This window comes from Pseudorca crassidens, chromosome 1 (assembly GCF_039906515.1).
Source record: "Pseudorca crassidens isolate mPseCra1 chromosome 1, mPseCra1.hap1, whole genome shotgun sequence".
In the NCBI taxonomy this organism is placed as follows: domain Eukaryota; kingdom Metazoa; phylum Chordata; class Mammalia; order Artiodactyla; family Delphinidae; genus Pseudorca; species Pseudorca crassidens.
Window position 1 is genome coordinate 33,285,085 of NC_090296.1, and position 14,529 is coordinate 33,299,613.

Genomic DNA, 14,529 nt, shown 5'->3' on the forward strand with positions numbered 1-14,529 from the left:
GAGGCAGTGCTTATTTTTACCTGGGTAGGTTCAGCTTCTGATCACAGAAATGGTGGGGGCTTTCCATTGGTTTCCATGGAAACATTAGACAGAGCATCTGCTACCCCATCAAACAAGGCTAGGCTGGTAGGACTCTTTCTGGAATTACTTTGCTATTTCGACCTAGGAAAATCGTCCCACCTGCGTTTTTACCACTTCCGTCTTGCGTGGCAGAGGAAAGGAAGGGCAGTTCAGAGGGACCAGGCTGGTGCCTGGGAGCCTGGGCTCTGGTCCCAGCCTGCCCCACCTGATGGCTCCCCCCCAGAGCAGCCAGCCTGTCTTCCAGGAGCGCCTGGGGTCGTATGGGGGGGCACGTGGGCCAAGGAGCAAGCTACCAGGTGCAGGAGGGGTGAGAGCTGAGCGTGCTCAGTTTCAATTTTCCAGAATAGAGGGAGGGTGGCACTGAAGGCCTTGGCTCTGGAGTCAGAAAGGAAGGCGCTGGTGCACGTGTGCATGTGAGAAGTGGCTTTATTCCAGGAGTTCTTCATAAAGATGAGGTCCTCAGGGGCAGCGAGTGGCACATGCTTTGGTCAGGAAGAGGAAAAGCAAAACAGAATAGGGCTGCGTCCCAAAGGACAGCTGACAAGTGCTGAGCCTGGTTTGATCACAGGAAAGGAGGGGGCCCTCTCAAAGGCTCTCTGAGCAGCAGTCCTCTTACATTCATTGAGAGATGCCCACGTTCCCTGTCCCCAAAGGTCCACACTACCCACTGGGGTGGAAACGCACAAGGGAGATGGCGGTGGATGAAACATCACACAGAGGATGGAAGAAGTGTTGCCCTGGGGGCCAAGGGCTCCGTGCTGGGGAGCGCAGGGGTTCAGGCTAGGGCACAGGAGCACTGCTGAGAGCACGCCAGCCAGAGCCAGGAGGTGAGAGGAAACCACCGAGAGCCCTCCAGGGTGGGTGTGGGCACCACGGCCCCAAGGGCTGCATGGAGGGAGCAGGACCACAGCAGTTGAGGCACAGCAGGGAGGGGGAGGGGCATGGCAGCTCCAGTGACTGGTAGCTCCAATCCAGACCGTTTGGCGATCAGGGACCTCTGTAAGAAGCTGGGGAAATCCATGGACCCTCTCCTCAGGAAAATGCATATATGCACACAATGCAATATTTGGGGGACCATTTCAGGACATTCCTAGGTCTTCTGGAATCCATGAACTCCCTAGGGGTTCCAGGCTGATTTGCTTTGGGTGGGAGACCCACCAGGGTTCCTGGTACCACCAGTCTTTTCCCTAAGATCACACTGCCTGAGCCAGTGGGGCGGGGGGAAGAGGAACGTGGGAAACAGCAGAAGCGGTTCCAAGACCAGGCCCTGGGGGAGGGGAGAGACTCCCAGTGGTTGTGAGAAGGAACTGGGAGCTCTGCACAGACTGGGGCCTCCAGCCAGCCTCCAGGCCACTGCAGCAGCCGAGCCCCAAGGGCCTCCCTCCTGCAGTGGGGCGGGGTGAGGACAAGTTCCAGCCTGGCTGGCTTAGCCATGACCTAGGGATGCTCCAGAATGGAGGTCCCGTGCTTACCGCCCTGCCCCCGACCCTGTAACGCTGTATCTACAGAGGCAAGGGCTTTTGAGAAGGCAGGAGTCAAAAACTAAGAGGGATGGGCCTGTTCAGTGGTGTCTGTCCTTATGGGGTCCACACGCTACGACCGGGCAGGGAGCCAGGGCACCCGCTGGTCTTTAAGGCCCAAGGGAGAGGTCTTGTCCTGAAGCGTATCCACATAGAAGTGGGATCTGTTTAATAAACTGTGTCCTGAGGCTGCCCCTGGAGATCCCCCTTCAGCCCCTTGCTGAGGCGTGGGAACCAGAGCGCAGGACCGGAGGCACTGTCCCTGGGGCTGGTACGTGTGGGAGGAATTAGGTCCCCGGGGAGAGACCCAGCCTTTTCAGTGCTATGCTGCTCTTCCGTCCTCGTCTTTCTGCAGATCACCCATCCTTTGCCCTGGATCCTATCCCTCCCGCCCCCAACCCAGCAGCTGCCTGGGACAGGCCACTGAGCTGCTTACCTCTTGCTGTTCTCCACCTGCCCGGCAGGCTGCCCCTTCCTCCGCCTTCAGCCTGCCCCCCCGTCCACACTGCCCACATTCTCCTCTCGTGCCCGATCCCACAGGCAGACCCCTGGCCCAGCGGGACCCGTGTGGGCTGCTGCCCTCGTTCTCCCCAGCCAACAAGGGGAGGCCCCCAACCACTGTCCAGACCTCGGAAGGGTGAAGGGAGGTAACAAAGGGCCAGGGCTCCTGCCCAGTCTCTGCCCAGTAGCAGTCCAGCATCCTGACCTGCTCCTCTCCCCAGGCAAGGCCGGGGTGGCGGCCAGGGCAGCAGGGCATCACCCCTGCGTCCTCCCCGTACAAGCTTTGGAGACTCGTGTGTCGTGGCAGTGGTGTTTGCTGATGATTCCGGCAGAAATGTGAGGAGATGGAAACGGCCCGCTTTACACTCCCCCACCCTAACCCCCTTCCGGTCCCAAAGTCTCATGCAAAAGGTACAGGAGGCCCCAGGCTATGGTCATGTGTGAGGCAGCAGCTGCCACTGCTGGGCTGGGACGTCGGCCTGGCACTTGCTGGCCACCAGCTGGGTGGTCTTGGCCTCCAGGCAGAGGCTGCTGACTGAATGCTGGATGAAAGAGGCTTTTCTCCTCCATCTCTGTGGGGAGAGGCAGGAAAGGAGGGGAAAGAGAAAACAATGATTAATAATAATCATAGCGTTCATCCCTTCATTACACGTGGATGCAAGTGGCCCTAGGACACACCCCCATCTAAATGGTCTGTGTGTCCTTACAGAAGAGGTGGCCACACCCCACGTGCAAGCCTGAAGCCCGTTCCTCCTGAACGCTCTGGCTTCCGTAGGCTGGCACGAAGAACTCACTGTCTAGGTCAGAGGCCCACGGGCTGAGTCTAGCCCAGAGATGCATGTTGTCTGGCCTGCACGTGCTTATTTAAAACGTGGCTTAGTCGTCGCATAAAAACCTGCATTTCCAACTTCCCTTTAGACATGGGCCTGGTTTCTTTGGTGGCATCAGTCGGTTGTGGCCGAAGACCTGCTCTCTGCTAGTCAGCCTAGTTCCTGTTCGCCATAGTCCCACCCGGGCCCAACTCTTCTCCTCTAGGGCTTCCCCACTTGCACTCTGTAGGCCCTTGAGGTTGAGTCCTGGACTAGGTGAATCTTTTACTCCTTCAAACAAGATTTCTTCTTCCTGAGCTCTAAGCTTCTGCCTGCAGCTGTGCAGCCGGTTACCTACACACTTTAATGGGAACTGGTCGCCGTCCCTGCAGAGATTAAGAGTGATGGGAGGGTGAGGGCACTTGAGTCCCCCTATCTCACACACACACACACACACACACACACACACACACACACACACACACACACACACACACACACACACACGGAGGCTGAAGGGAGAGGAAGGATCCGGCTGCTTTTCCAGAATAAAATAGCAAACTGCCGGTCATCCCTAAAGAAAGAGCCGACCCAGGCAACAGCACAGGGGTGGGAGGAAAGCCCGTGGCTGAATCAAAACGCCAGGCACTCTTCTGCCCCTTGCACTGCCCGCAGCTGGCCAGGGTCAGGGACAGGGGGAGCTACAAGAAGGTGTGGGCAGAGGAAGGACTGGACCAGAGCTCTGGCCTTTGTGTCCATTCCCGGGCAGAGGGGCAGCCCTCCCAGCCAGGAATGGAGTGGGGCTGACTGTCACTGGCTGCTGTGTGCCCTGAGAATACGATTCTTCCTCAACAGGCAGGTCTGACCTGTGTCTCCCAGGATTCATGAAAATAGGGCACGTGAGAGTGTTTGGCAAATGGAAAAGGCAGTGCTCACGTGAGGCCAGCATGCCAGCTTGGAAAACACTGTGGCTGGATCTGTTTCCCCAATCAGCCAGCAGTCAAGAAATACTTACTGAGCACCTACTATATGCTGGGGCAAGACTGTGGGCTTAGGAGTCATGCTGACCTGGGTTTGAACCTCAGTTCCACCCCTTCCCCACTACGTGATCTGATATGTTTCTTAAATTCAGTGAGCCTCAGTTTTCTCACCTCTAAAATGGGGTTAGTACTAGGGCGCACGTTGCTGGGTTGCTGGGAGAATTAGATGAGACGACCTATGTAACACTCCTAGCACAGCTTCCCAGTAAAAGCTCACATTTATTTTGGCTGTGCTGGTTGTCAGGGGTTAGGGATACAGTGTTGACAAGATAAATAGTCCCTGTCCGCAAGGAGCCACAGGATGCAGGATGGACATTTAACAACTATTTACCGTACTTCCTCATGAGGAAAACAATAGACTTGACCTGGATACTGGCTTAGGTCCCCCAAATCCTCACTCTGGAGGGCTTATTTGAGTCTGTATGTCAAACCCGCACTGTGTTCCCCGGGGCTGCCGCCATCCCGTGCCCATGGGCGAGAAGGCTTACCTGCCTGCCTTCTCTTGGGTTGCACGCCTGCAGTACGACCAGGGACCCGGGGGAGATGGAGGTGGAAGTGGCAGCCAGGCACTTCCCCTGCTGCTGGATGAGATGGTCACTGAACAGCCACGCCTGCAAGACAGGGAGCAGAAAGGCCAAGTCCACAAGTACAGCAATGGATGGATGGATAGATGGGTAGATAGAGCAAATACACTGTGTATTTTGGTAAAATTTTCTACAAATACTAGGGATGGGTGTATGGGTAATCACTGAACAGTTCTTTCAACTTTTCTCTGTTTGAAATTTTTCATAATAAAATATTGGGGTGGGGGAGCTTAGCTGGAACTGGCCAGAGGACGTATGAAGGGATGCTCAGGGGATGGGGAGAAAGACAGGACATGGGAGCAGGGCAGCCAGGGAGCCAGTCCACGCCGGGGTCTCCATGACCTGCTCTAGTTCACCATGGTGCATCAGCACTCATGTTGCGCACGTGTGTACACAGGCGTCCTGGAGGCCCTGTATATACAGGCGGACCACAGCTGCATCCCAGGAGAGAACTGGACTCTGTTTGGGCAGCATTTCTACCTCTGCAAGGAGAAAGCAGGTGGTGCCCATAGGGCGACTGTGTGACAGGCGACAAAGGCGACCGAGTATGGTGGGAGCAGACCCAAGGACCAGAGTGGGAGGGGACAGCTTGCAGGGTCCTTGGGAAAGTGGGTTTGTGGAAGGTGTAGGCAGAGGGAAGATGAGAACGGGCAGAGGGAGGCCCCCACCCGTGCCCGGTCCTGACCTGGGGGCCCTAAGCCACCTACCTGAGCCGCCGGCGGGCTCTTGGCAGACCCTCTGCAGGTCCCCATGCTGAGCAGGAAGTTACCAGCCGTGTCCTGGCCCTGGGATTCTAAGCAATTAGCCCCCTGCTTAATGATGCCGGGGAGCACTTCCTTCACGGGGACGCTGAGAGAAAAGGCAGCAGTCAGGCTTGTCCTCTGCCCTCCCCGGGCTTACCCACACTTACCCAGAGGGTAGCACCCTGCCAGCTCTCGGGGCACCCAGGTGTCTGTGGGGAGGGGAGCCGGGGAGCAGGCCTGGCAGCAGGGGGAGGTGAGCAGGGGTGCCTCTGGGAAGACTGGGCCTCGCCCTACTGGGTTCTGGGCAGCTCCGGGAGCCCCAGGGCCTGCCCTGGAGGCCAGGCCTGAGAGGGTTCAAACCAGAAACCAGGGCTCCCCAGCCCAGAAAGAGGACAGGCTGGGGAGAGGCTGAGGCCCAAATGTGGGCTCAATAAACAATCTCGAAATGACAGGGAAGGGGTCACTTTGAAGAGGCAAATGTAAAATACACAAATATGAAAATGTGTTCAATCTCACCAACGATTAAAGAAATACATATCAGAGAGGCACCACTGTTTGCTTACCGTGTGTGTGTGTGTGTGTGTGTGTGTGTGTGTATGATTTATTTACATACCTAAAACATTTATATATTTAAGTGTATGTGTGTATATCTATGCATATATACATATATATAGATATACATATATATATTTTTAAATATCACTACCTAGTATTGGCAATAGCTGTGGGATTGGGTGAGAACATAAACTGACCACCTTTTCTGGAGGGCAGTGTGGTATTACATATCAAAAGCCTTAAAAAGGTGCACACCTTTGTCCCACTTCCAGTAACTTAGTATCCTAGGGCAATAATTAAATACATGTGCAGAGATTTAGTTTAAAAGATATTCATTCAGAGTGACTGCTTATACTGAAAACATTGGAAATTCCTAGATATCCAACAATAGGGGATGGGCTAAGTAAATTCTGATTCATCTGTAGGATGGAAAAAACCTTTAGCCATTAAAAATGACTCTGGTAATGTGGGAAAGTGTTCAAAACATACAGTTAAGTAAAAGAGGCATGTTTCAAAATAGTGTATTATTAAAACATTTTGTATGCACAGGAAAAACATGCTTAAACACACACACACACAGATATAAAACACACTGTCTTACCCTGTGGGTAATAAACCTAAGGGGGATGCTGGCCCCAGCTGATGTGGGCTGGTATTCCTGGGTTTAGAAGGTTATACACGCACTTGGCTTACGGACCCACAGGGCATGATGGGGAACCAGGAGGGCTTGGAGTCTGACCACATGCTAATCCTATCTGCCTCTGTTACCTCTGTCAGGAAGAGAACCTGGGCGGGGGGCATGGATCAGAACATTTCCGGCACTCTCTTGTCTCATGTGGACATCCTGCAGGACCTTGACCAAACCAGGTCTTCCTTCCTCAGGGCTGGTTGGAAGCCCCCGGATTCCCAGAACCTACCCGCTCTCACAGAGCCTCAAGGAGAGCCCTTCACTTTCCCTCCACACTACTGGTAGCAGTGCCCCTTCAGAACCCCACACCCCGTTGTAAGAGGTCGTGCAGTTCTAGAACAGAGGCTGCAAACTGTTGGCCCCTAAGCTGAATCTGGCCCTGGACAGGTTTTTTCTGACCTGCACAGTGTGATTATTGGTGCTTTTAATTAGTTGGCCGTATTTTAAGATTTCAAGTTTATACAGAAAAATCCAGCTTCTTTTTCTTTTTGAACTTTAGAATTTTTTTTGAATTTTTAAAATTTTTTTATACAGCAGGTTCTTATTAGTTAGTTACCCATTTTATACATATTAGTGTATATATGTCAATCCCAATCTCCCAATTCATCCCACCAAAAATCCAGCTTCTTTGGAAAACATAGCAAGGTCAGGCTGCCACACCGAACTTGCATTCCAGCACGGCACTAACACACTGTCATGAGCAGCAGCTGCCCACTTATGGGTGGAGCTTGTGCATTTCAGTTTGCCACAGTCCCCTCCACTCCCTACGGTCATCCCCACCCACTTGACTTATTGACATTGTCTGTCTGATCACTGTAGGATGTAAGTTTGCAACCTGCTAGGTGCAAGGCTGTCGGGAGGCAAAAGCTCCACCCCCTCTGCTTCATCCAGGGGCAACGTGTTATACTTCCCCTCTATACAGAGACAAGGGCCTGCGGGAGCCTCTTTGAGAAGCCAAGGTTGTTTCAGACCCTTCTCTTCTCTTCCCCTCCCTACCCGCTGTTGCTTAGGAAGATGTGCAAGTTGATCAGTTTTCAGAGGTGAGATGTGTACTGTCCAAGTGTGGCAATGTCACTGACAACAAAGGCCTGCCCACTGATGCTTATGCAGGAAACCCGGGGCTTGGGCAGCAATCTCAAGACCAGATGCAGCTCCTGAGGTGTCTGAGTGGTAGCAGCAGCCCTGCAGCAGGGATGGCCATCACCACCCTTCCTCTGCTTTCTGGCAGAGCCAGGCTAAGCTGTCCTATTTGTTGGTAGCCCTCTTAAGTCTGCATCTGCTTTCCTCTCTGTGGACCACCTCGAAGCTGGGCTGCCATTAGCCCTTATGATGCCTTTGTAGAAACAGCAATAGGCATCCCTTTCTTGAGACACTTTACTTCCATCTGTTAGAAAATCATCATAATATAGATGATTTTCCTCCATTATGAAAAAAAAGACAAAAAAGTCTTTTGTTAGAAGACTTTTACTGTCATTTGCCAGGAATTGTAGTAATAAATGTACAATACTGTGTGACCAGCACCCTTCACATATGGTGTGCTTGTGCAGTGCACAGCCTGCACAACTGTTCCTGAACATCCTAATAAAAGTAATACATTAGCAATTGCTGAGGCTAGCCACAGAACTCTGATCTGGAAAAGCAGTACTGCAGGCAGGCCTAGGAAAGCAAAGACCTCTCTGTTCAGCCTCCTAAGTTTCTCCACTGACCATCTGCAAGTGTGGCCCAACTATTAGGATCCTGTTTGGAGGAACATGGTATCATTTGGGCCTATAGATCTCCTTTCTAATTAACAACCTGATCCACTCCGGGCCCCTCGCCCTGAGAACTGAGGCAGAACATGAAGGAACAGACCGAGGATGAGTAAACTGGATAGGAATGAACTGCAATTTCTACCTTAACAACAAAAAGTCATTTTTAAACGTCCACACAGTGACAAAACAAACGGAAGATGACTTACGCTCCTCATATCACACGGCTGGTTTCATCCACTCTCCTGTCTTTGTGATAGATCCAGACTTACGGTAGTTATAAACTACTTCTTCCTCTTGGTCCTCAAGGGATTGCATGGGGACTGGGGTGTGGGGAGAGGCACATCCCCGATCCTCCCAACTCTTCCCCCAGCTCCCCAGCTCCTGTCTGAGGCCTGGAGTCCATGACTCCAACCAGATAGCATGAACTCTGACAGAACATAAAGAAAGACTATGCTTTTTTCCCTCAGAAATGACATGTCTGAATGAAACTGTCCCCTTAAAAGTGGCCACTTGAGGAAGCGGTTCATTTATTACAAGTTTGTAAAGTAATGTTCTTCCATGCACAGCCATCATCTGGGGAGCTGGGGTTATCCGGCTGCCAACTTTTTCCAAGGATGCAGCCGCTGCTCAGACCCTTCTGGAATTCCTTGAACATTGCTTGCAGAGTCAGTTTATCCTTGTTACTTGTTTCAGTCTTGTCACCCTGTATTTGGGACCCAGGATTGTATTATCTGGGTTAATCAACCAGCTTACTCACTGGACTTGGCTACAACTTAACTACGGCTGTTTTCCAAAAATCAAATCTGCCCTTGAAGGACAAAGATTTGCCTCCTTGGAGGATCTGCAGGCTCTGAGAGGTGGAGTGTTCTGGAAAGCCATGATAGCATCCTTGGGAGACAGCAGTGGAATAACCCATTCCCCGAGGTGACATTTCCAGAAGAGAGAATGCTAATTTCAAAGTTATTACTGATGCTTATTGACTATGCAATTTATTCAGTTAAAAATATTTATCAAGTGCCCATTTTGTGACAGGCACTGTTATAGGGGCTGGAGATAAGGCAGTGAACAAAACAGATAAACACCTCTACCCTCACGAAGCTTCCTGTCAAGTGTTGGGAGATGACAGTAAAATTAATTGGCCACATATATGCTGAATGACAATAAGGGTGACAGAGGAAAATAAGCAGGGAATGCTGGGGAAGGTGCAGTCGGCCAATGCAGAGTTTGGGGGAGCCTCACGCAGCGGGGACAGCTGAGTCAAGACCTGGAGGAGGTGAGGAATGATGTAGCCAGGATGCTGAGAAAGATTTTGAAATGAGGAAAAAAAGAAACAGCTCTGCCCTCCCTACCCGTCATTACAGCTACTGCCCGCCGTCCTGTCACCCACGCACATACACCATTTGCATGCTGCTTCCTCATTTGCTGGAGCAAACATTTCCCCATGTTTTTTCACGGTTTATGATTATAACATTAATTGACACATATTTGTTTAGATCGACGCATCATGATTCACTAAACCCAGCCCCTATCGTTAGTTTTTTCTCAATTTTTTCACAGCAGAGAAGCCTACAGTGGACATTTATTTGTCAACAGGTTTTTTTTGCTTTGGTTGCTTTATTTCCTTAGGATAAACTCCCAGAAGGAAGAGAGGAGAGTCAAAGGAAATGAGTGTTTCTGCAGCCTTTGCTACATAATGCACTGTTGTTGTCCTAAGGGGACAATGCCCATTTCTAGCTCTAAGGCCCGGTCTGTTAAACTTTGGTTCCTACCACACCTCACTCTTAACTCCTGGTAACCTCCTCCCGGTTCCTCTAGACCCTTCACATGACAACAAACACTGACAGCTAGAAAGAGCCAGATTGCCTGGGTTGGGGAGAGATCAGGGTGAAGGGTCCCCAAGCTGCCGGCCCCTACCCAGGCCAGATGCACGAGCTGAGGGCTGCACTCACGTGAGCTCTGGGTAGACGTTATCCAGGTACCAGCGGAAGGACTTGCAGTTCATCTTCTTCCTCTGCTCGATCCGCGTGGCCACGCTGGAGGAGAAGGCAATGCTCAGCAGGCATGAGAAGGCCCGGGAGGCTGGCCCCCTCTTTCCACCTACCCCAGGGAGCTAGGGCCAGGAGCTGTCCAAGGCTGCCTTCCAGCCTTGGTCCCTGCCTTAAGTCATTCTCTGACCTGCAAGCTCCTCCCAGGGTTCCTGGCCATGCCTTATTTCTCTCCTCAAATTCCTGCTCACCTTTCAGGATCTGCCCAGCCCACGGGGGCCAGGCTTTAATCTCGGCTTCTTACTCCTTGAGACCTCAGGTGAGGATACCACTATCTGGTCCTTATTTTCACAGAGAGAGCAGAGCCTTAATGAACTAGAAGTTTTCCTTTCCTGCATTCCAGCTGAGCAGAAAGTGTCTACCAACAAGAAAACCACGCTTTAAACATCTTTCCATAAAGTTGGCAGATAAAAACCATCTGATGTGTCCATGGACACCTTCCTCAGCTCCACTGACCATAACGGCCACTGACAGATAACCTCACCGCCTCTCTGAGCCTGTTTGTTCTCAGTAAAGTGGGGACACAACCATCTATCTCCAAAGGTTTTTGTGAGAATCAAATGAATAAAGGGGACATAAGTGCCTAGCACAGGGTAGGTCCTCAGCAGATGTTACTTCCCCACTAAAAGAAATAGTGACATAACTTCTTTTTTTTTTAACAAGGGATAGATACAAACAAATAGAGGGAGATTCATTGATGATCGCTAATAATGTTTTCAAACCTATCTGACCACAGCATTAAGTAAGAAATAAATACATTGTGACCAAGTATACCCATGGGCATATATGGCTACAAACATACAACCAAAATAAGAATTTTCACAAAACAATATCTATCCGTAACTGCAATCAGCTGTTATGTTCTGTTCTGTTCCGTACTAATCTGTAATATTCTAGTTCTCTATCGTTTAAAAAAAAAAAACTGGTCACGACTCTCTAAATTGATTTCACAATTAATCCACATTTTGAAAATGCTTAACTAGACTGTAGTCATAACAGTCCAGGGCAGAAAAATAAGCTAACAGATCACTGTCAGATTTTGAACAGCAAGGGGTGGAGTCAAACCCCCGAGTATTTTCTACAGAGAGCCGTCCTTAAGCACGTCCACAGATGTCTGTCCTGCAGGCAGCTTGTGGACCGGCAGTGCTCTCATAAGCGAGCCCTCCCTGGTTATTTCTCCCTATGAGGCTGCGTCCTCCTCAAGGACCAGAACCTTGTCTCTGCGTCGTATACCCTACAGGCCCGGAAGAGCCCAGCGGCCTGGGGCAGCTCAGGTGCTAAGGAGACCCTGAGCGCTTCCCTGGTGTACACACAATTTTGTATTTTGCTAAGGTTGTGGAGGAAGGCCAAGGGGGGCTGGGAGAGGGGCCCACCTGCCGAAGGCCTTCCCTATGGCCGAGGGCCGGGCCTCGTAGTAATACTGCTTGTATTCATCCATCCACACCTCTGCAGTGCGCTTGGTATTCCTAAAAGGGTAGGAAGGAGCAAAATAAGGTCACCAGGGCAGTGACAGAGTTAGGGTTGGGCTCAAGATCAGCTCTGTGAAGTTCAGGGTGCGGAGACAGGAGTGCACGCAAAAGAATTCTGATTGGGGTGGTATCAATGAGAACAGTCTTTTTGGAGGACAATCTGTCAGCATCCATCAGCTCTGTGGGTACGGATACTCTTTGACACTCCACTTTGAGGAACCTATTCTACCAAAATACCAGCATGTGGGCAAAGGGACACGTACAAGAATACTTGTGTCATAAAACATTCGTGACAACCTAAATGCCCATCAATAGGAGAATAATGAACTACGTCCACATGATGGAATACTAGGCAGCCTCTAAAAAGAACACCAAGGTTAGTACATACTGACGCTGAAGGACGTCTACAATTTAGTGTGGAGCGGCAGAAAAGCATGCTGCAGAAAAATCATGCAGTGCGACCCCATTTATATAAAAAACACAAAAAGAAGAGACACATGTACATGTATAACTGAATCACTTTGCTGTACACCTGAAACTAACACAACATTGTTAATCAACTATACTCCAATATAAAATAAAAAGTTAAAAAACTGTAAAAAAAAACACCCCACAAACACATGCATCTCTATACAGAAACTATATATATATATATGAAAATAAATGAAAAGACCTGAAATGATAGGCTAGAAATCTATTAGCAGTAGTTACTTTTGGAGAGACAAGTGGATAGGAGTAAGACTGGGTGAAAGGGACTTTCACTTTTTTCTCTCTATGTGATATGAAGAGTAAAAATTATAATGTATAATATACTATATGTACAGATATATATATAATATATATGATATCGTTTGAATTTTTACAATAAACATGTATCACTTTTACAAGTATAAAAACAACTAAAATGGGATAAGGGGAAGCAAAACAAAAAGACAGGCCATTTGATGAGCTAGACCTGGGGAGCCACCGCTGGCAACAAGGGAGCCTTAGAAGATGAAGACTCATCCTCGGGAAGGAGTGTCCATGACGCTCCTCCCACTCTCCCCTGCCACCAGCATCAGGGGGGCGGGTGATGGGGGTGGACCCTTCTAGGACCCGCCCCTAGAAGGGGTGGACCCTTCTAGGACCCTGCCCACTGCCCCTCAAGATGAAGTGCACGCTGTGGCTGGGGACACGGATGGGCAGACGCTGACCAAGTCAGGGTCAGGACATGGCGTCTGTGACCAGTACTTGGGACCCAGTGAGGGGAGGGCAGCTTCCAGTTGGTCATTTGGCTGGTTTTCCAAGACCCTCATGGACAAGGACAGTCAAAACAAGCGAGGCCTGGTGGAGACACTCCCAGCTTCATCCTTCCAGCCTGAAAGTACTGGGATCCCAGAATGGGGGGCAAATGGGGAAACCGAGGCCCAGAAAGGTGGGGTAGCTACCCACAGTCCCTTGGGTAACTGACAGGGCTGGGGTCTAGGTGTCCTAGCTCTTAGTGCGGTGCTCTTTGCACTGTGACCCACCTGATGTAGGTGAGGGCGTTGCCCTCAGGAAAGTTGTAGGGGTGCCGTTTCCTGAAGACGTGGCCCACCCGGCTGCAGGGCACAATCTCCAAGCTCCCACCGCACATCCACACCCGGAAGGAGAGCTCTGCAGAGACGGCAGCCATCAGGATGGGAAGGAGCCACTCGGCAAGTCCCCACGGAGTGAAGGTGGGAAGGAGCTGTCTTCCCTTGCCTTTGGTGTCTCCTTGGAGGCATATGCTGGTGTCAGAGCTCCTGGGCCTGTTTACACGGGGTGCACCCACTCCTTGCACGTGTTCCTGACTGCTTCCTCCATGCTTGTGCACACACACATCCCCCCCCCACACACCCTCCTCACACCCATCCCACACACACACACCCTCCTCACACCCATCCCACACACACATACCCGCTGGCATCTTTCTGGCTGGCCCAGACCTCCCTCATGGCCCCGGGGGTCTCCATTGGATCACACCTCACAACACTTAAGTGGCTCCTGTAAAGGCACTACCTACACCTGTCAGACCCGGGGGTTACAAAAGCGGTAACCATCGTCCATTTACTGAGTACTCACTCTGTGCTCTCTATGGCTGATGTCTAATTCTCACAGCTACCATGTGGCATTAGGTGTTATGATCCCCATGTTTTATTTTTTTATTTATTTTATTTTATTTTTGCGGTACGAGGCCCTCTCACTGTTGTGGCCTCTCCCGTTGCGGAGCATAGGCTCCGGACGCGCCGGCTCAGCGGCCATGGCTCACGGGCCCAGCCGCTCCGCGGCATGTGGGATCTTCCCGGACTGGGGCACGAACCCGCGTCCCCTGCATCGGCAGGCGGACTCTCAACCACTGCGCCACCAGGGAAGCCCTCCCCATGTTTTCGATAAGGACTATGAAGCTCAAAGATGTTAAATGACCTCTCCAAGGTCACCTCCACGCTCAGGTGCAGAACTGCAGTGTAAAGTTCACACTTTGTCCAGCAAGTCCCACTGTTTGAACCAGATCATGATCTGTCAGACGCCGTTGTAGAATCCCCTACACTCTAGTGGGGGGAGGCAGGAACTCAGTAAAAGAAGAAACCAAAATACAAGTAGACAAGAAAATGAGTAGAATACTTCATCTGCGAAGCAGGTAGGAGACTGAAGCAGGTGAGTGGAGTTGGGGGTGAGGCTGCAGTTTTAATGGCTGATGAGGGATGTTCTCGATGAACGGGGGGGGGGGGGGGTGCATTTGAGC

The 14,529-nt window shown here is 51.0% G+C and overlaps 1 protein-coding gene across 1 annotated transcript in view; it reads right to left on the reverse strand.

Moving 5' to 3' along the window:
* Positions 1-489: 489 nt before the first annotated feature.
* Positions 490-14,529, reverse strand: part of GALNT16 (polypeptide N-acetylgalactosaminyltransferase 16) — a 97,214-nt gene continuing 83,174 nt past the window's right edge. Inside the window, exons 10-15 of the mRNA XM_067732282.1 lie at positions 13,295-13,421; positions 11,691-11,783; positions 10,222-10,305; positions 5,243-5,384; positions 4,440-4,562; positions 490-2,674 (exon numbers count right to left, since the gene is read on the reverse strand). Coding sequence (XP_067588383.1) covers positions 2,537-2,674; positions 4,440-4,562; positions 5,243-5,384; positions 10,222-10,305; positions 11,691-11,783; positions 13,295-13,421 — 707 coding nt within the window. The 3' untranslated portion in view covers positions 490-2,536. The remainder of the gene's footprint in view (positions 2,675-4,439; positions 4,563-5,242; positions 5,385-10,221; positions 10,306-11,690; positions 11,784-13,294; positions 13,422-14,529) is intronic.